This window comes from Pelophylax lessonae (assembly GCF_965119305.1).
Source record: "Pelophylax lessonae genome assembly, chromosome: 4".
Classification (NCBI taxonomy): domain Eukaryota; kingdom Metazoa; phylum Chordata; class Amphibia; order Anura; family Ranidae; genus Pelophylax; species Pelophylax lessonae.
The window spans coordinates 90774280-90796862 of NC_138771.1; the positions used below are offsets into that span (position 1 = coordinate 90774280).

Genomic DNA, 22583 nt, shown 5'->3' on the forward strand with positions numbered 1-22583 from the left:
TTTCTCCTCAGCACATGGCCCAATTTATCTATAGAACTGCGATGAGTAAACCGCCTGGCTCCTCCCTCCCCAGTTAGCGGCGCCTGGCTCCTCCCCCACGTTCTGACTGACAGGCGCCGATTGATTGACGCGCCGGAAGCTGTTTAAATTCTCCCGCCGGGTGACGCAGTGGCCTGCAGGGGGCGTTCCGGGTGACGCAGTAGGCGGCAGATCGGGTGTCTTGCGAAGCTCCTCCCCCTCAGTAGTCAGTCAGCGTACATGGCGACTGCGGCAAAGAGCGATAGAGAAGACGCAGGAGCAGCGGCGGAGCTGAGCGGAGTGGCCGAGCCCTGTCCCCTCTCCCTATGAAGCTGACGAGAGCTGTAAGTAGCCGCTGATGTCCGCTGTGCCCCCGGGGGAGGGAGGCGATCCCTGTGCCCGGCGTCTCCATTGTGTGACACCATAATGTGTCCGGCTACTACACAATGGACGGAACCTTGTCTATACACACCGGCCACCCCCCGAGCCTCTCCTACACCCCGAACCGCCTCACTCTTCTATATACCGGGACCGGCGGGGGTTCTAGTGACCGCCCGGCCTCTCCTCCCCCCGGTATACCGGCTACTTCCTCCCTCCGGGTCTATCACCCCCCGCCGCCTGTGTGTCTCCCTCTCTCGGCCCCCTATCCCTCCAATCACCTTCACTTTGTAGTAGAGGGGACGCGGCAGTGTGTAGGGGGAGACCTGCGCTCTTAGCGTACGGAGCCTTTACGTGGACGTAATTCCCGGCGTAGCGCCGATGGTGAATCGGGAGCTCCGTACGTAGCGGCTTTGATTGACGTGTGGCCGGCCCAGCTGGCGGCTTCGGCATGGAGCCGGGTTGAAGGGGCGGGAGTTCGCTCGGCACATCCAATAGGAGCCTCGCATCCCCCTCTCCAGTCATCTGATTGAGCTAGGGTGACACACACGCCGCAGCCTCATTTGCATTTACTAGAGAAAGGGGAGAGGGTGGACTAGGCGGCGTGCTGCTCATCTATGGCGGCTGTCCCATGATTCCTCCTTTATCCGGGGGTGACTCATGTTACTGGAACATAACTGTCATACGGTGACTCACATGGTCCGCCACCGGAGGGCTCGGGCTTTTCCCTCCGCTATTGTGTGCTGTCACTCCCCCCCCCCCACGTGTGTGGGCTGCCGGCTTCCCATTGGCTAAGCCGTGTTCTCTCAGCTGTGCCCAGGGCCAATAGATCCCCTCCGGCAGATGTGTGTATGGAATTCCCTGCAGACTGGCCGGAAGGAGCGCGTCACTGCAACGTCACCGACGCGTCAGCTGATTGCTGAGAGCGAGCTCTGCTGCTGGCTGCTTTGTCTCATCATCCGGGCATTGCATCACTCCTAGATCTGAGAATACAGAAAATATATACCACTTGTTTGCTGGGCACTTATACCATCTTCCTACCCAGGCCAATTTTCAGCGCTGTCACACTTTGAATGACAATTACACGGTCTGCAACACTGGATCCATATTACATTTTTATATATATATTTTTTCCCCATGAATGGAGTTTTCTTTTAGTGGTATTTAATCACTACTGGGGTTATTATATTTATTTTTCTAAACAAAAAAAAATAATTTGAGAAAAAAAGGTTTTCGTATTTTGCAATCTGGTATTTTTTTTTTTTCTCCTGCTCTGGTAGGTGACACTGATGATGGGGGCACTGGTGGGTGACACTGATGGGGGGGGCACTGGTGATGGGTGACACTGATGGGGGCACTGGTGGGTGACACTGGTGATGGGGGGGCACTGGTAGGGGGGCACTGTATAGCAGCAGTTGGTGTCTGTGTGTCCGGTCAATGTCCCGTTTAAGTAATCAGCTTGTAAGGGGAAAAAAGCCGATTGCCGGTGTAACGTGAGAATTACCTACCCCGTGAGAAAAACCTACCCTCGTCACTTCCGGCCAGGAACAGCTGAGCAGCGCAGCAGTGCGCATGCTCAGAGCTCCGGATACCTGATGGAAGAACTGAGAAGCTGACTAGTGCGCATGCGCACTAGTATGGAAATATGTCGGTGTACCGTGAACAAAACCTACCCGTGCGGCGGTTACATAAAACAGCTGGGCTGCATTATGAGTCATCTCCGCTCCTATCCCTGTCACTTCCCTGCTCTCGGCAAGTAAACATAAAAGCGGCTCTCGGCTCCGTGATTTATGTTTTCATACACCCGCCGCCGCTTTTATATTTACTTGCCGATAGCAGGGAAGTGACAGGGACAGGAGCGGAGATGAGTCATATTGCAGCACAGTTATTTTAATGTAACCGCCGCATTACATACAGTGCCGTGCACGAGGGGTAGGTAATTCTCACAGAACACCGGCTTCTGTTTACATCACGTGATCAGCTGTATTTGACTGACAGCTGATCACGTGGAAAAGGGCTAAGGTCGGTCCTTTACTCCAAACTGTGATCAGCGAAGTCTCATTGACTCGCTGATAAGAGCATGCCGCCTGCACCCTGCAGGGGCTGAGCAGGCAGGACATGCACACAAGGAGGTACATGGATGCCCTCCTGGCAATGTGGGCCCACGCTTTAGCCGTCTTTCAGCTATGGGGCAGAAAGAGTTTAAAAATAGTTTATTAAAAATATACAGCAATTAAAATAGAAATAGTGCTCTTCTTTTACAATACATTTTCTTAAATTTATTTCATACATGCCATATTTATTTTTTTTGGATGCAGGCACACTTGCTAGCAATAATTGGCCAATAGATAACATTTATTTTGTTGTGGCATTGCTATACTATTTTCATGAAACACTCCTAAATGTTATGTTACGAGTGTTATGTTTTTATTGGTTGAGCCTAGGGCTGGGCGATAAATCGATTTAATCGATTTATCGATTTTTTTTTTTTTGGGTTGGAAACGATTTTTTTTTGCTAAACTCAAGTTTTTTTTGTACAATACTAGCCACCGAACACCCCACCGCCGCGCCTGGATGTGACGTCAGCTGCGGGGTGGGCGGTGCGTCTGTACAGGCCAGGGCTGTATGGAGAACAGCATATGACGTGGCATACAATGTGGACAACCAGGGATGGTGGAAATGAGTGAAAACTATCTAGGTCGGCTAAAACTGAAGTGGTAATCCCATTTTGGAACCAATATTCCCAGTGATATGAACACACTTTGCATCTTCCTAAAGCTGAAGACACCAAGATAACTTGTAATAAGACATGGACATTGAATATAAAACATGTAATAAAGTCTGAATTCTTCTTACTGCAGCATTTAAAAAAAAAAACAAACAAACATACTAAATAAAAAGCAGTAGAACTCAAAAAAAAAAAAAAAAAAAAACTCGAGTTAAACAAAAAAAAAAACGTTTCAAACCAAAAAAAGGTCAAGTTTAATTAAAAAAAAAACGTTTCAGCCCCGGTTCACACTACTGCGAGTGCCGGGTTCGCATGTAATGTCAGAGCGCACTGCTCCTTCATTTCATGCGATCGGCTGTGCGGTGCGAGTTTAGCCATACACTTTGTATGGCTAAATTCGCACTGCCCCCGCAGCAAACACGCACAAGGACCCTTTTTGGAAGCCGCATCAGGATCGGATCGCACAGCGGTTCACACTTGTGCAATCCGATCCTGTGCGAACTGCACGATCGCACTGCGATATGCGATCAAACTGGGGGTGTCGTTAAGATTACATTGACACCCCCAGCGTATCGCATATGGCAGTGTGAACTGCCGGGGGTGCGTGTGTGATGCGGGAACAGGTTGCGGATTCGCAGCCTTCCCGCATCGCATAAATGTGAACCGAGGCTGACACCCCCAGCGTATCGCATATGGCAGTGTGAACTGCCGGGGGTGCTCGTGCCATGTGGGAACAGGCTGCGAGTTCGCAGCCTTCCCGCATCGCATTAGGTCCGGTTCACACTTATGCGATGCGGGAAGGCTGCGAATTCGCAGCCTGTTCCCGCATCGCACACGCACCGCCCGCAGCTGACGTCACAACATCCAGGCGCGGCGGTGGTCCGTCAGAGTCAGACACACATATACAGCGCTTCTCCTTCCTCAGTCCTCCCTCAACACCGTGAGCTCTCCTCCCTCCCCGCTCAGCGCGACGCCCCCGCGTCTTCTTTTACTCTCTAATGTCTAGTAGTCTATTAAAAGAACAACACAGTCAAAAAATTCTACGCATTTTAACTCTTGAGGAGTTAAAATAGCAATAAAGTTGCACTTTTGACACTATATCTGATGTCTGCAGTCATTTTTTAAGTGCATTGGAAAAAAAATCGAATCGAAACTCAAATTTTTCTTTAAAAATCGAAGATTTTTTTTTTTTTAGGCAAAATCGCCCAGCCCTTGTTGAGCCAGATGGACGTGTCTTTTTTCAACCTATGTTTATTCTGAGAGGTTCAGTAAGTCTGAGATTAACTGGAGGTCAGCCTTTGGCGGTCCTCCTTCTTCCGCATGTCCCTCATCTGCTCAGCCAGGGATGTTTTCTCCTTATTATAGTTGGCCAGTTGTCTGGAGTTCTGCCACCTCACCCCCGAGCCTTCTGAGAGGTTCAGTAAGTCTGAGATTGAGTAACTGGAGGTCAGCCTTTTCCTTCTCCAGGCGGTCCTCCTCCTTCCGCATGTCCTTCATCTGCTCCTTAAGTGAGTTGATTAGAGCCAGATTATTCCGTGTGAGGTCATCGTAGTCATTTTTCATGTCACTGAAGGCCTTTTCGTGGTTTTTCATCAGAATGTTGATATGCCTGGTCTTTCTCTCCTCCACTTCGTGAATCTCCGTCTTCCTGCGCAGATCCAGCGCTCCTCGCAGAATGCGCATTTTCTGCTCATATTCGTTTTCGTTTTCTTTCACTTGTCTCTCAGTCTTTCCTGTGCCATGTTATCTCTTCGTCATGTTTCATTTTGAGATCCTTCAACACCATCTCATTGGCCAGCTCCTGCTCCTTGATATCCACCCGCAGTCCTCGCATATCTTTGTGTAGTAGGCTCTCCTGAGAGTGGTGACCCTGTTGTGCCAGCTTCATAGCAACGCTGCCCTCCGCTCTCAGCTCCGAGATGTTCTTCTGATGCTCATCCTGGAGATGCTTCACTTTCTGCTTGTATACCTTGACCTCCACCTGATGCCTCTCCTCCGTCTCCTCCATCTCCCGTTCCTTGTTCCGCATTTCGGATTTTTTTTCCTCCAGCTGGCAGCGGGTGATCTCCCAGACGGTGTGGAGCTGCTCTACCTCTAGCTGGTAGTAGTTCCTCACGTCCCGTTCTCTGACCAGCTGCTCCTGCAGGCGCACTATGTGCTCCTCCAGCTGCTCTTTGCTCAAGTCCTCAGTGGACATTCCATTCACCTGTCCGGGGCTCTTCTTCCCTTTGGCTGACATCTTGGAGGCTGCGTGCTGAGTCGGCCCGGGGCGGCGGGAACTCCCAGACTGTATGCGGAGCGGACTCTTCACACTCACTCACCGGATAGAGATGACGAACTCTCACATTAAAGGTCATTTTAAATGTAATATAATACCCAATTTTTTTAGTAAAATATAAAAGACAAGGTTGCGCCGAGTAATTAGATACCCAACATGTCGAGCCTTAAAGAAGAATTGTTTTTATTTTTCTTTTGCCATCTAAATCCCATTAGAGAGATTTACCTTCACTTCCTGTCCAATAACCAAAACTGGAACGGAGAGGAAATCCCTACAAATAAGGAAATCCACTGCCCCACCCCTTTCCCTGTCATAATAGGCGTATAATTATTGCTCTCTCTCATGCGTGGTAACATGTTGCACAATCAATATTTTCGTGCAGTCTCCCCTGACATGTTCATTTACGGTCGTGTGGGGGTCGTCAGTGTGGTGTTTTTTTTTTTTTTTTTTTTGTGTGGGGGGGGGGGGGGGGTGTTAAGTGCTTGGGTGCAACTTTAAGTTTTTACACTTCTTTTTTTTAAAACCTTTTTTACTAAACTTTTTATTTTTTTTCTCATATAGGGGGTAAAATGGCCTCTAATTTTTCTGATGATGGGTTTGCTTTATTAATAGATCAGAGGGTCTTGCCTGTGCAGCGATGAAATTAATGCAGTACAGCTTTCCTGCACTAAAATATCATGGCAGTAATGAAAAGAAATGACACGTTTGGACCAGATACACTTTCATAATGCCCATCAGTGGTGGCTGGTGCTCCATCAGTGGGGGGGAGCAGACAGACCCCCCCCCCCTCATCACTCCAACCCGCACCACCATATTCCCCTCCCCCTCCCCCCGCTAGTTTACTTACCTTGCTCCGCGGGACTGACAGCCAGCGGCAGCGGCTTCCCCCTCAATCTCCATGTTCCCTCTTGTCAGCCATCTCCTCCCTACTTTTTGGTCAATAGGATGCCTTCTTTTTTCAGTCAATCAGGAAACAGGTCTCAGGAATCAGTGCGGCAGCAGCGAATATTGATTCGCTATTGTCTCGCAACTGGGTGGGCACTGCACTCTGAGCCCACCCTTTTTTTAAGCCTATTCGCGCCTCTGGCTCTAATCACGTCCTTCAAAATGTGTCCGGCGCCCTGCATGTAGATTAGGGGGGACTGCGCCTCCAATGGACGGGCCGCCCCTAATGCCCATACAGGGTGTAGGCCTTGTCAGGCAGATTTCCTGCAGTGAAAGTGTTAAAGCTCACATTTCAGGCCACCCACCCTCTTTGCTGGTTAAAAAAAAAGTTTAAATTATTTATTTTTGTGTTTTGCTGCTACATAGCAAGAAATGGCTTCCTTGTAATGAAGTGTCTCCCATGTTGTCCTGCTGGCAGCAGTGTAGTATGGAAATCTCCCCACAGAGTTGATCTCCTGGCACTGCGTAGTAACATCTGCTGCACTGCTCGCTCCTCCTTTCATAGAACTCTACTATTCATTGTTAGAATGTTAATCTTTTTGTCGTTGGAGAAGGCAGATACTGTCATTCATTTGCCTGTCCTCCATTCACTGGGCCGATAACCGGCGAGGCTCTCGGAGGAAAGGAGGGCCGATAACCGGCGAGGCTCTCGGAGGAAAGGAGGGCCGATAACCGGCGAGGCTCTCGGAGGAAAGGAGGGCCGATAACCGGCGAGGCTCTCGGAGGAAAGGAGGGCCGATAACCGGCGAGGCTCTCGGAGGAAAGGAGGGCCGATAACCGGCGAGGCTCTCGGAGGAAAGGAGGGCCGATAACCGGCGAGGCTCTCGGTACATTCTTTACACTGATAACCAGGGCACTGATCATCGGTTCCCGTCAGTGCTGCCTCATCAGCGCACATCAGTGAAGAAAAATTACTTCTTTGCAAAACTTTATAACAGAAACAGGTTATATTTTTTCCATTCTTTTTTTTATTTTAGTAAAAAAACAGTGGTGATTAAATACCACCAAAAGAAAGCTCTATTTGTGTGAATAAAACATGAGGTGCAGTGTTGCATGACCACGCAATTGTCATTCAAAGTGTGACAGCTCTGAAAGCTGGAAATTGGCCTGGGCAGGAAGGGAGTGAAAGTACCCAGTGCTGAAGTGGTTAATAACCTGACAGTTACTGTTTCTCACACCAGCCTAAATAACACAAAAAAATTGCCCGAGCTTCCACTTTAAGTCAAGTACATCCCTGCCCCTCTTCCTGTGATGTACATTCATTTATTCTTTGTTTTTCTACTTCATTCTCCAAGGACTATCGGCACCTCCTATTATTTTTTTTTTTTTGCTTGCCTTTGGGTATATAACAGAATTTTTCAATTTATTCTAGAACATTCACAGCTGGCACAGACCAGGTGATCAGTCCTCCAGGTTTACTTGTTAGTTCTGAATTATTCTGGATAGCTTTATCAGCTTGATCATTCATGGTTAACTTTTCACTAAGGATGTTACAGATTTGACTGCAGCCGGGAAGGTTTTCTATTGGTGGACTGAGGAGTTACATCCCGAGTGTCAGACTAGTGGTAGAGCTTTATTCTTCTTCGTAACCATTAGTGTTAGATTTAATTTGTAGAAAATGTCTTATTTTTTATTGGATCTCTAAATTAATTGGCAATATTTTTTTTTTCTTTTCCTTTCAGGTGTTCTGCAAATAAGATGGATAGCAGCTTTGATTGTGATTGTGGTGAGCTGGAGCCACCTGATCATTAAAGGAAGAACTCTTCTGTAATTTAAGTTCTGCCACGGTTTCCTCTTCGGATGCACTGTACACAAAATAACATCAAATTACAAATCATTTCTAGTGCTTACCAGCACCATAGAATGACGCTGCTCAGGACCAGTTCAACACTGAATGTATCTGCACTGTGAGGAGGATGATGATAGAAGCCTATATCTTTCATATTTATTCACATTTTTGTTCCATGTCAATTTGTTTTGCACACTAGAGCCGCGTGCATAGTATGTCATTTCATTCCGTTTCACTTCCATTGAGTGTTTTTGTTGATGTTTGCTGGAATGCTGCATCTCTTGTGAACTATGCCTACAGTCGTTTTTATAATATCCAAACTGAGCTTTAGCGTTGTGGCTCGCGGGATCCACCAGGCCTGGCAGGCTGTTATGCAATGAGAATTGGAGCTGACCGGTCTAAAGAAGAGCTTATTTTATTTTTATTATTTTTGGTAAGGTTTTTGAAATCTTTTCTTTAGATACCAGCAGTGGTTTATCATCACGTGTTTAGGAAAAATTGAAAATTTCTGGACAAGGAAGTAAAGTAGCCAAGATGGCAGAAAAGTTTGAAAGCCTCATGAACATTCATGGGTTTGATTTGGGCTCTCGATACATGGACTTAAAACCCCTCGGCTATGGTGGTAATGGCTTAGTTTTTTCTGCTGTTGATAATGACTGTGATAAGCGAGTGGCTGTGAAGAAAATTGTCCTGACTGACCCTCAGAGCGTCAAACATGCTCTGCGGGAGATCAAAATTATCCGAAGACTTGATCATGAAAATATTGTTAAAGTATTTGAAATTCTCGGCCCCAGTGGAAGTTGCTTGACGGATGATGTGAGCTCGTTAACCGAGTTGAACTGTGTGCATATTGTTCAGGAATATATGGAGACCGATCTAGCCAAGCTTCTAGAGCAAGGCCAACTTCGTGAAGAGCATGCTAGGCTCTTTATGTACCAGCTGCTACGTGGGCTTAAATATATCCACTCGGCTAATGTGCTGCATCGAGACCTTAAGCCAGCAAACCTGTTCATAAACACTGAAGATTTGGTGGTAAGAATCGGAGATTTCGGTCTTGCACGAATCATGGATCCCCATTATTCCCACAAGGTGAGGTGTTTTTGTTGTTTGTGTATTTTAAGTTATAACGATAGTGATGTTCATTGTGTGTTCTGATCAGTTCTAAATATGACAGCTAAGGAGTTGCTGAAGACTGGTCAGGTAGTCCAGGATTCTTCAAACTTTCTAAACAAAGGGCCAGTTTACTGTCCTTCAGACTTTAAGAGGGGGCAGCATTAGTGGGGGAAGAAAAAATGCCTCATTTGTCAATTGGGAGGATTCTGGCCCCATTGCCAGTGGGTCGGATTCTGGCCCCATTGCCAGTGGGTCGGATTCTGGCCCCATTGCCAGTGGGTCGGATTCTGGCCCCATTGCCAGTGGGTCGGATTCTGGCCCCATTGCCAGTGGGTCGGATTCTGGCCCCATTGCCAGTGGGTCGGATTCTGGCCCCATTGCCAGTGGGTCGGATTCTGGCCCCATTGCCAGTGGGTCGGATTCGGACTATTTAAAATAACAAGGTCACACTGTCAGTGGGGGAAAAAAAACATGCCCCATAGTTTGTCAATTGGGAGAAATTGGGCCCCATTGTCAGTGAGGAGGAATCGGGCCCCATTGTTGTTCGTATATAAAATGGTGCCCTAAGGGCCGGATTGGAGCAAGCAAAGGGTCTCCTATTTTCTATTCCTCTTCCTTCTGAAAATGCTAGTTCCCTGTCATGCCCTAGAAGAGATAATGTAGTAAAGCTGGATTTCCTAATTTGTACACCGATCAGTCACTGACTCAGGAAATATTAAATGGTGCTATTGCAGTATTGGACCAAGTACTGTTGGATGCCAGCTTTAGACGTGTACCAGTGTTGGATTCCCACGCTGATTGTACCCAAGTTGATTAATCACCCACCCCCCCACCAGGAGAACACAGAGCTCCATGGGAGGGATTCCCCCATAAACACGGACTGTATTGATGGGGGAATCGAGTTGTTGTGTTTTTTTTTTTCCTGTCACCTGTGGTTGAAAAAGAAAATGGCACCATCTATAGCCTGCCAAATACTGTTGGTTTTATTTTACATTGTGGGAAATGAAGACTTGATGTGTAAAGTATAGTGAGCAAATGTATTTATTTTTATGGGCTCCAGAGAGACGCAAAGACAGATATAATTTAATAATATATTTGAACAGGTATAACTGGTATTTAGGTTGCAGCTTCTCCGTAAATAGTGTTTGTTATAATAAAATGAATGGACCTGTCTCCATGATGGGCAATTGTCATTGATTAAAGCAAAGCTATGTGTGAATACATTCCAAACAAATGGGAGCTTAGAGATTTATTGTGAGCTGTGCGCACATCCTGTTCTATACTGTAATTGCAGTTGTCTCAATGGGGATTTGTGCTGCAGTGCAACCTGTTGGTTAAAGATAAAGCTAATGTTTTGTTACTCAGATTTCATAAATCTCATATTTTATTTATTGCTGGTTAAATGCAAAAAAAAAAAACAGATTTGGTTGGTTAGTGGTGTAATCACTTATATGATCTTTATTGTTATGTATTAAAATGTTCCCTGGCTATATGTTGCAGTAAAAGTAAAGTGTGAAAAATACACCAACCAGTCACCTAAATATAAGAAGTTCATCAATAGACCCCCACTGTTCATTTCGGGTAAAGCCAAAAGTGGTGAGCCAAGTCCATCCTTTGACTAAGGCAGGTTTATACTGGCCACATACTGATCACATTTTGGCCAATACAGCAGAATTGCATGTTAGCACCACACAGCTCCACAAGCTTTGATCTGAAAATTGACAGAATCTGGTAGGAAATTCTCAGCTGAACAGTAACTGCAAATGCAGTCACTGCTTGGGTATCCTGACAACCCTGAAAGCAGCAGCTGTCAGAATGTAATAGCTGCCAGGGGAGATTCCTCCATCCAGGCTGTTTAACATGGATAAGGGAATCATTTGATTTCTTCTATTCAGCCCCACGAGGGAAAGGCATCTGATCTATGGCTAGCCTTGCAGGAGCATTTTTAGATACAGCAGTTTGTTAATTTAAAAGGACATCTAAAGCTGGCCATAGATCAGTGGTCCTCAACCCTGGCCTACAGGGCCCACTAACAGGCCAGATTTTAGGTATTACCTTGGAGATGCAGACTAGAGTACTGCAATCACTGAGCAGCAAATGATATCACCTGGGATATATTTCAGTTATCTTGCAAATCTGGCCTGTTAGTGGGCCCTGTAGGTCAGGGTTGAGGACCACTGCCATAGATGATTCGATTTTTGGCCTGTTCAGCAGGGACTGGCTGTACTCAATCGATGGATCGAATCTCAATCAGCATGCTGGATTTCTAGTCATTGTTCCTCTATGTGCCCCCATAACAAGCCACTTGGTATAGGGGGATCTTGTGCAGGTGCACCCAGAGTCGGTCAGTGTGTGTTCTTAGATACAGAGAGGCTCGGCCCAGCCTCATGCTATCTTCGCAGGATTTGATTAGGAGCAACAGAAGCCAATGGCTCCCGCTGCTGCCTTTTGTTCCCTGTGAGCTGGGAGAGAGACCAACGCTGCTGCAGACTGGCACAGTGCTGGATCAATACAGGACATATTGGGGTGGGGGGGAGACAGTTAGTGGAAGGTGTTGTTTTGTTTTTTTTTTTAATGGAGATAATGCATTAAGGTTGTAAAAAGAAAAAAACTTTTTGGCATTATATAACCCCTTTTAAGGACAGTGGCCCACTCCAGAAAGCAAGTTTTTGGATTGGATCACTGCCCCTATGTCAACTTTGTTAATGTAAACTAGTTAAGAATTGTTAACATTATAGCGTCTGGTTCGTGAGCGCAGAATGGGAAGAAAGCAGTCAAGGGAACCACAACAAAAAATTTGTTTGCATATGGGTGCTTAAAATGCATGTAGGTAATCGTCTCCTGTTTTTACACCTACATAGGGACACCTTTCTGAAGGACTTGTTACCAAATGGTACCGATCTCCACGCCTTTTGCTTTCACCAAATAACTACACTAAGGCTATTGATATGTGGGCAGCTGGGTGCATCTTTGCTGAAATGCTGACTGGAAAAACCCTTTTTGCAGGTTAGTACTACACTGGTTTGATCTGTTCTTGGAACAAAATTGTTTGCTATTGAATTTTTAGACAAAAATTGATATGGTTTAAAAAAAGAAAAAAAAAGTATGTATGTATGTATGTATGTATTATCCTCAAAGTTAATTTATTTTAGTAACTCGATTCAAAATGTGAAACTCATATATTTATATAGCTGCGTTACAGTGATATATTTAAATTTCCTTTTAATTAAGATGATTATGGCTTACAGCTAGTGAAAACCCAAAATTCAGTATCTCAAAAAATTTGAATATTACATGAGACCAAAGAAAAAAATCAGCATCTCCATAAAGCTGGTCAGCAGAGGGAAGCAAGCATGAAGTGCTCTAGAATTTCCTGCTAGAGGTTCGCTGACTTTGGACTTGATAAAACACAGTGGACCAACACCAGCAGATGACATGGCTCCCCAAATCATCACTGGCTGTGGAAACTTCACACTGGACCCCATGTAACTTGGATTCTGTGCCTCTCCACTCTTCCTCCAGACTCTGGGATCTTGATTTCCAAATGAAAATCAAAAATTTCTAGTGTCAGTTATGATTTGGGGAACCATGACATCTGCTGGTGTTGATTTGTGTTCTATAAAGTCCAAAGTCAGCGCAGCCCTCTACCAGGAAATTCTAGAGCACTGAATGCTTCCCTCTGAGATGGGGATTTCATTTTCCAGCAGGACTTGGCACCCGCCCACACTGCCAAAATTACCAATACCTGGTTTAATGATCTGGATATCACTGTGCTTGCTGGGCCAGCAAACTCTCCTGACCTAAAATAATCTGTTGGATATTGTCAAGAAGAAGATACCAGACCCAACAATGCAGATGAGCTGAAGGCTGCTATCAAAACAACCTGTGCTTCCATAGCACCCCAGTTATGCCACAGGCTGATCGTCTCCATGCCACATAGATGCAGTAATTCATGCAAAAGGAGCCCTGACCTCGTATTGATTGCATACTATACTGTGTCTGGACATACTTTTCAGTAAGCAAACATTTCTGTATTAAAAATCCTTTTCCAGATTGCAAATGCTAGAAAGGCAACAGTAGCACAAATAACCACTTGTTACAACCAAGGTGTGCAGAATACCATCAATGAATGCACCACACATCAAACCTTGAAGCAGGTGGGCACCAGCAGCAATAGACCACACCAGGTGCCGCTCCTGTCAGCTAAGAAAAGTAAACTGAGGCTACAATTCACACAGGCTCACCAAAATTGGACAATAGAAGACTGGGAAAATGTTGCCTGGTCTGAAGAGTCTCTCGATTTCAGCTGCGACATTCAGATAGTAGGGTCAGAAATTGCTATAAGCAACATGAAAGCAATGGATCCATCCTGCCTTGTATCAATGATTCAGGCTGGTAATGCAATGGTGTGGGGGATATTTTCTTGGCACATTTTTGGCCCCTTGGTACCAATTGAGCATCATTTAAACAACACGGCCTACCTGAGTATGGTTGCTGACCATGTCCATCCCTTTATGACTACAATGTACCCATCTTCTGATGGCTCCTTCCAGCAGGATAATGCACCATGTCACAAAGCTCAAATCATCTCACCACTGGTTTCTTCACCATGACAATGAGGTCACTGTACTCCAATGGCCTCCACACTCATCAGATCTCATCCAATGGAGCACCTTTGGGATGTGGTGGAACGTGAGATTCCCATCATGGATGTGCAGCCAACAATCTGCAGCAACTGCGTGATGTTATCATGTCACTATGGAGCAAAATCTGAGGAATGTTTCCACACCATGTTGAATCTATGCCACGAAGAAATAAGGCAGTTCTGAAGGCAAAAAGGGCAACCTGGTACAAGCAAGGTGTACCTAGTGCGTGTATGTATATATGTGTGTGTATATATATATATATATATATATATATATATATATATATATATATATATATATATATATATATATATATACAATTATATTGTGTGTGTGTGTGTGTGTGTGTGTATGTATATAAATTTTCTCATTTTTCTATACACGCACATGGAACTTTAATGGCATCCCATCTTAGTCCGTAGGGTTCAATATTGAGTTGGCCCACCCTTTACATATGACAGATTTAACTCTTCTGTGACTGCTGTTTACAAGGTTTAGGAGAGTATCGGAATGTTTCACCATTCTTCCAGAAGCGCATTTGTGAGGTCAGGCGCTGATGTTGGATGAGAAGGCCTGGCTCGCAGTCTCCACTCTAATTCATCTCAAAGGTGTTCTACTGGCTTGAGGTCAGGATTATGTGCAGGCCAGTCAAGTTCCTCCACCCCTAACTCCCTCGACCATATCTTTTATGGACCTTGCTTTTGAGCACTGATGTGCAGTCATGTTGGAACAGGAAGGGACCATCCCCAAACTGTTCCCACAAAGTTGGGAGCATGAAATTGTCCAAAATGTCTTGGTATAGTGACACCTTAAGAGTTCCCTTCACTGGAACTAAGGGGCCAAGAACCACTCCCCCCCACTATATTCTCCCCTCCACCAAATATTTTGGACCAGTACACAAAGCAAGGTCCATAAAGACATGGGTGAGCGAATTTGGAGGAACTTGACTGGCCTGCACAGTCCTGACCTCAACCCGATGGAACACCTTTTGGGATGAATTATATTCCCATAGATTCACTCCTAAACCTTGTGGACAGCCTTCCCAGAAGTTAGTGATTGTAAAGTCTTGTGTGTGTGTGTGTGGGGGGGGGGGGGGTTCCTTTTTGTACATACATGTTATACTTGCCTGCTCTGTTGCAGTGGATTCGCACAGAGCAGCCCAGATCCTCCATTTCTTGGGTCCCTCTTTGCAGCTCTTGGCTCCTCCCTTCAGTCAAGTGCCCCACAGTAAGCAGCTTGCTATGGGGCACCTGAGCCGAGCTGCAGCTCCATCTGTCAATTCAGACACAAAACTGCCTTTGGACCCCCGTCCCCTCTCTCTCCCGATTGGCTGACTGACTTTGACAGCTGCGGGAGCTAATGGCGTCAGCCACTGGAGCTAATGGCGCCAGACAATTAGTCCTGGGCGGCCGAGGGACTCATGGACATTGCTGGACAGAGAATCGGGTTCAGATAGTTATTAGGGGGTGCTGGGGAGGCTGGAACACACATGGTAAAAAAACCTTCTGACTTTACAACTCCTTTAAAGCTGTTATGCCCCGTACACACGTGCAGATTATCTGAAGACTTTTGTCTGCAGACTTACCTTTTCTATGTAGTGCAAGGGCCTGCCGGATTGCATACAAATTGAAAGTGTTTAGGTTTGACCTCATATTATATGGTTTTGGTAAGTCTGCAGACAAGTCTTCAGATAATCTGCACGTGTACGGGGCATAAGCTGCAAAAGGTGGGCCAACTCAATATTGAACCCTACGGGTTAAGACTGAGATGCCATTAAAGTTCATTTGTATGTAAAGGCAGGCGTCCCAATTTTTTTTTTTTTTTTTTTTTCTTTAAACCTGCATGTTAGGCATAGCTTATAACCCTGTGCCATGTACAAAGTAGCTGAGTTATCTACATATGATACGTATATTTGTAGAGAAATGTCATATTTACCAAATTTAATATTAAAAAAAAAAAATAGGATGGTCTGTAAACTTTAGCTAACAAAGTGGTAAACCGTTGCTCAGTTCAGGGATTACCATTGGTGTGTGCCAAGGTGCGCTGTACAGTTTACCAGTTTTAAGTTGTACAGTGAGTTTTGTGTAAGCCATAACGACGTGTTATTTTTTTATTTTCTTTTAAAAGGTGCACATGAACTTGAGCAGATGCAGCTAATTCTGGAGTCTATACCTGTTGTTCATGAAGAAGATAGACAGGAGCTTCTCAACGTAATCCCAATCTTTATCAAAAATGATATGACCGAGCCACATACTCCTTTAACACAGCTACTTCCAGGGATCAGTCCTGAAGGTAAACTTTTTTAATCACTTTTTTTTTTATTTTTAGCTGGAGTACACTTTTTCATTTAGTGCCACAAATGTAATTTTCTCCTCCAATCCTTTTCACAGCTCTAGACTTCCTTGAGCAAATTCTGACATTTAGTCCTATGGACAGACTAACGGCAGAAGAAGCTTTGTCCCACCCATATATGAGCATCTATTCTTTCCCTTTGGATGAGCCAGTTTCACACCATCCTTTTCACATTGAAGATGAGGTAGATGATATAATATTGATGGATGACAACCACAGCCATGTCTATAATTGGGAAAGGTAATATTAATAAAATGCTATAATAAACTGTCAGCACATTTTGTAAAGTTTTTAATTAGTGGCTCTGTTGCTGGTCCAAAGAATTTCAACTACAAGTACTCCACAAAGTGAAATTACCAATACTTACCTGTTTGGCAGGTGGGTAGAACCACAGCGAGAGATGGGATATTTAATAAACCCCAAAATGTCGGATACAAGTTGGGGGGGGGGGGGCCACAGCCCCGGGAAGCCATAACTCCAATCTTCGCTGTTACCCACAGTTAGATTTTAAGGCTGGTTCAGGCCAGATGCAGTCCAGTGCGTTTTTATTCTGTATTAAAAACGCATGGATTCTAATGGTCCTATTTCACACCGTTCAGTGCGTTCCAGTGCAGTCAACAAAAGTAGAACATGTTGGATTGTTAATGAAACGCATCTGGATTGTGGAAAAACGCATTGCTAAGCATTAGAGTTTCACGATTGATCGTATAATAATTGCAATCTCGTCTCCCCGCACGATTTCAGTGCAGTCATAATGGGTTAAAATGACACATAGTAAAAAAATATCAAAAAGAAGAGCAAACTCAGGACGCAAGCCCTGTCCCACCCACTCAGTGCTTGGGTCTTATGCAATCACAAACAAATGGCAATCACCACTTGAGGATGAGAAACACTGTTAATGATAACCACACAATATTCGAATGAGCTGCCGCTATACCATAAAAGAATATCAAAAGGTGCTTATATAAAACCAAGGCCTATACATGCACTAGCAGCGCTAATACACTCTTGCTGCCAAGAGCCTCGAAAAATAAATATATATATATATATATATATATTATATAAAATAAAATGAAAATGATCAATCGGCATAAGTAGAACGGTCCTGTTTGCTGACCAGCATGTAAAGAGTGGTTATTAAAGTCTCTTATTATAAGCAATGGGAAAAATAGAGTAGTGTAAGTCCCAAAACAGGTCCTCTTCAATTCCCCAGAATAACACAAAGAGCCTTCACCACACCGCCGTGCTTCCCCTAGGTAGTAAAAACGTACCCTTAATGCAAGGATCAAGCGCTTTAAGAAAATCCAGTGATCATCCACCTCCCAATGGCGATTCACATCCAGGTCCTGAAATGGGCTTGTCAATAAGGATCACCAATTCCTCATAGCAAGATCACTCCGGTCATGGGAGAAGTTTGCAGGCTGCAGATTCCTCTGCTAAAACTGCAATGAAGGGACCCTTTATTATCATGACGGAGGGGGTGGGGGTGTAATCCTAGTCACAGCTTTATTTCTAATGGTTATGGTTAATAAAAAATAAAAAAAATTAGATATAACTTTTTTATTTTTTTTTTTTTTTGTTTAATTTTTCTATTTAATTGAAACACATACTTTTTAATAAATATATATATTTTTGTGAGAGAATCGTGATCTTCATTCTTAGCAAAATTCTAATTTTTGCCACAAGTGTACTGTTCTGCTAAGCATATGAGTGGACAGCCTTCCCAGAAGAGCTGAAGCTGTTATAGCTGCAAAGGGTGGGCCAACTCAACAAAGACTGGGATGCCATTAAAGTTTATGTGCGTGTAAAGGCACATGAAAATATATATTGTATACACTGCTCAAAAAAAAAATAAAGGAACACTTTTTAATCAGAGTATAGCATCAAGTCAATTAAACTCCTGGGATATTGATCTGGTCAGTTAGGGCTCTTTCACACAGGATGTCCGTCGGACTCCGTTTATCTCAGCGGGGGATCGATCCGCCAATCCCCTGCTGAGCATGAAAATGACAGCTGTTCTCCGTACTGTGTGCGGAGACACAGCTGTTGGAGCCCTATACATCTCTATGGGGAAATCGGATGGGAACGGTCCGTTCTTATCCAATCCCATCCGATCCAATCCGCTGGACGGATGGAAAATAAGGTTTCCATCTGTCAAGATTTGACGGATCGGATGTCAGCGGACATGTCTCCGCTGACATCCGATAGGGATGCATGGGGGGGGGACCGTTCAGATCCTCCAAAAAAAACTGACAGGAGGATCTGAATAGTCCGCCTGTGTGAAAGGGGCCTAAAGTGGAACTTTACTCAGAAAATGAAGTCCTGCTAGAACACATCAGGCAGACCTCTTTTGCAGGTATAGCGATGTAAAACATTTAAAATTAAAAAATAAGTGTCTATACTAGGGATGCACCGAAATGAAAATTTTGGGCCGAAAATGCAGGATGCCATTGGCCGAAAACCGAAACCGAAAATGACTTTCCCCAAAAAAAAATTAAAATAGAAGAGGGGCATACACCAAAAAACAGGCAGCAACGTACACCTGTCGCTGCCACCCTGTCACAGTATATGTACTGTGACGGGTTGGCAAGAGGTTAATTTAATTACCAATGGTATTTGTATTATGCAGCATGAGGGGGTTAATGTATTGTCACTGATGCATTAGTGACCGACCAGTGGCAGGTAATTAACCCTTTTGTGCTGCATTAGTGCAACCAGTATCAGTGTTAATTAACACTGGTTGCACTGATACTGGTTGCACTAATGCAGCACAAAGGGGTTAATTACCTGCCACTGGTCGGTCACTAATGCATCAGTGACAATACGTTAACCCCCTCATGCTGCATAATTAATACAAATACCAATGGTAAGCTGCCTCAGCTATCACCCCCCCCTCCCCCTCCTCTCTCAGCCTCAGCGTCCCTCTCCAACTCACTCAGCTCCTCCGGTCACTGTGTCCATTATTCAAAAGTCCCGCCTCTGGCCGGCTGCCCGCCTCCCGGTGATGTCACTACTACTACGATCTGTCCATGAATGAACTGACAAACCGGGCGGGCGAGCGGCCTCTAATAGCTGTCACTATGAGCCGTTCACTTCTCTTCAATTCCCTGACAGTCCGAACGGCCGCTAATACATAGTACTATGTGATCCTTCCTGTCAGCTCAGCGGGACTATGACTATGTGTGAATGAGATCTGATCTGACCTGACACCGGGCGGGGGGGCGGGTTGGAGCGGCCGCTATTAGCTGTAACTATGCAAGCGCTTCACTTCCTTGTCAGGCATGTATCTCCGCTGACAAGGAAGTGAAAGGCTCACATAGTTACAGCTAATAGCGGCCGCTCCAACCCGCCCGGTGTCAGGTCAGATCAGATCTCATTCACACATAGTCATAGTCCCGCTGAGCTGACAGGAAGAATCACATAGTACTATGTATTAGCGGCCGCTCGCCCCGCCCTCCTGCCTGGTATGTCCATTCACTAATGCAGAGATCCTAGTAACAGGGACGTCATTGAGAGGCGGGCGGCCGGCCAGAGGCGGGACTTTTAAAACCTGCGCTGCGCTGCGCCCTCCTCCTTCCTCACGGCGGCCATATTAATTTCGGCACCGTTAACCCATTAAAATCCAGTAATACTGTCTTGCCCCTGCTCTGCACATGCTCAGTTGCTCCCTGTTTTTAGGCACTGCTGAGTTTGTAGAGGCCAATCTGCTGACAGCCTTAAAGCAGAGTTAAACCCTCCCATCCTTTACAGCGACAGAACCTGCTTCGGTTTCATCCGCACCTGCCATGGTGCTGCACATGTGATCGGTTATGACACCAGCCATTTGACAGTTTGGTTGAGCACATAAGCAAAAGTAACAGTTGGTAATCCTGGAAATCCAGGAATATGTTTTTTTTTTTGTTTTTTTTTTTTTAAATCATTAATCATGCTGTTCAGGGGCTCTGGGCTTCAGCAAACTGGCAGCCTCCAGCAAGAAACAGGAGCAATGTTGGAGGCAATTTACCGCACACACTAATTTTTGTAGCATAATTATTAATGTGGAATGTATGTTCCTTGCTAAAGAACATTCTTTTTTATTAAGTTATGGGTAATGTTCTGATTTTAAGTAAATCAGCGCAATGTCTTTTGCTTATAGTATGCTCTCTTTGACAAGGGAAGGTGCCTTGAGACATCATTTTACATAAATTGGTGGTTGTCTGGCCAGTCACACATCAGGTTCCCAGCCCCACAGATGTAAGCAGAAGCTATTGTGGTGGAGAGGCAACTGAAAGCATACGTACAGGGGTATACAATGTATGGTTAACAGCAAACACACACACACACATCAAAGGTTGAACTGGATGGACTGGTGTCTTTTTTTTTTCAACCTCACTAACTATGTAACTATGTAGTCCATTGTAGACTGCAAACTCAGCCAGAGGGCTTGTAGTTTAATTCCTTTTGAAATCGCGCTCTGGATGGTGTTTTTTGCAGTGGAAGCTGTAGTTTATGATGGCATTTTTTTTCCTATTCTAGATATCATGACAGCGAGTATTCTGACCATGATTGGCATATCCATAATCATTTTGAAGCTGATGAAGTTCAGCGTGATCCAAGGGCTCTTTCGGATGGAAGTGATGAGGAAGAGGTCCAGGTGGATCCTCGCAAATATCTGGATGGAGAGCGAGAAAAATATCTAGAAGATCCTGCATTTGATCCATACTTTTCTGCTGAGCCTTCTTGGCCTTACCCAAATCACCATGAAAATAAATATTGTGATCTTGAGTGCAGCCATACCTGTAACTACAAAATGAGGTCCTCATCTTACCTAGATAACTTAGTGTGGAGGGAGAGTGAGGTCAACCATTATTATGAGCCAAAACTTATTATCGATCTTTCCAACTGGAAGGAGCAAAATAAGGAGAAGCTAGATAAGAAGGGGAAATCAAAATGTGAAAAGAATGGCTTAGTGAAGGCTCAGATTGCCCTTGAAGAAGCATCACAACAGCTAGTTGAAAAAGAAAGGGAAAAACGCAAGGAGTTTGATTTTGATTCATTCATAGCAGGTACCATTCAGCTTAGTCAGCAAGAGGATTCTTCCAGTATTGACAAGCTCAACGACTTGAATAGCTCAGTAACACAACTTGAATACAAGTCCTTAATATCGAAATCTGTAAGCCTGGAAAAACAAGAGAAAGGCATGGTCAACCTAGCACAATTGGGTGCACGAAACCAAAATTCTTGGGACAGTCCAATCGTAACTGGTGAAGACTGCTTCCTAAAAGATCAATTTTGTTGTGAAGTAAGGAAGGATGATCATAATCAGAAGGAAAACACTTACACGGGTTACTTAGACAACTTGTTTAGTAGGAAGGAAGAGCCAGAAGAGTCAGACCCTGAGCCAGTAGAAGAAAAAGATAGCAGCAAGGAAAATGAGGAAGGCTTACCAAATTTTAGTGGAGACATCATCCTTAGTAAGCAGCTGGATTGCATAGGGATTCCCCAGTTTCACAATCCTGTTGGCTCACCCCTCAAATCGGTACAAGCCACATTGACGCCTTCTGCAATGAAATCCTCTCCTCCGATCCCCCACAAAGCCTACAGCAGCATTCTAAAACATTTAAACTAAAACACTCTCTTCTTGATTTCAGTTTTCTTTTTTGTATTCTTCATTCGTTGTGTGTTGTGTGTGGTTTTTTTTTTTTTTTTCTCTCATTCTCCTCCTCCCTTTTACTTTAATTTTTTTTTTTTCTCTTACTTGAATTGTATTTTAGTATGTATTTAAATTTTAGTTTTGTTTACCATTGTTTTTACAATTTCAAACTACTTTCTACATATTAATTTTAAACTGGCATGACATTTGCACACAAGGATTAAAAATAAAAATTAAAAAAAAATGATGCAATGTAGGTGGAGACAGGAAATATGCACTAACTGAAGAAAAACCTAAAATCGGTTGCTATGTTTCTAAATATTATCTTGCCTTGATGTTAACACAGTGAGACGTTACTTACCTTCATGGAGATGTCAGTTTTATATTTCTTTTCTAAGCTAGGTCATCGTGTTTTAGCTTTTTTTTTTTTTTCATATCCATTTCTTGAAACACATGATACCAGCAGCAACTGAAGAATGCCAGATTTTGGTACGCATGTGTTATCTACCTCAAGGTAACAACAGTTTGTGGCTGTATATTTGCCACCAATAGTGCTATCCATCACGCACCTCTTTTAAGCCAGCATTATTGTAGTAGCTATTCTTGAAATGAGAAAATTACAGAAATATTTATAAATGTTCTTGACTGCATCCTATGTAATGAAGTGTTTTTAATATGCAGTATTTTTATTTATTAAATTCACA

General features: G+C 44.3%; 1 protein-coding gene and 1 pseudogene across 2 annotated transcripts; one reads left to right on the plus strand and one right to left on the minus strand.

Moving 5' to 3' along the window:
* The first annotated feature begins 221 nt into the window (after positions 1–221).
* Positions 222–22311, plus strand: MAPK6 (mitogen-activated protein kinase 6). The gene is made up of 6 exons (XM_082256675.1): positions 222–362; positions 8030–9225; positions 12111–12255; positions 16023–16187; positions 16286–16487; positions 20763–22311. The coding sequence occupies exons 2-6, from the start codon at positions 8671–8673 to the stop codon at positions 21853–21855; spliced, it is 2160 nt and encodes a 719-aa protein (XP_082112801.1). The 5' UTR covers positions 222–362; positions 8030–8670; the 3' UTR covers positions 21856–22311.
* On the minus strand, positions 4405–5363 carry LOC309552526 (dynein regulatory complex subunit 4-like; annotated as a pseudogene). The gene has a single exon. The product of its transcript is annotated as a dynein regulatory complex subunit 4-like (transcript).
* Positions 22312–22583: the final 272 nt, after the last annotated feature.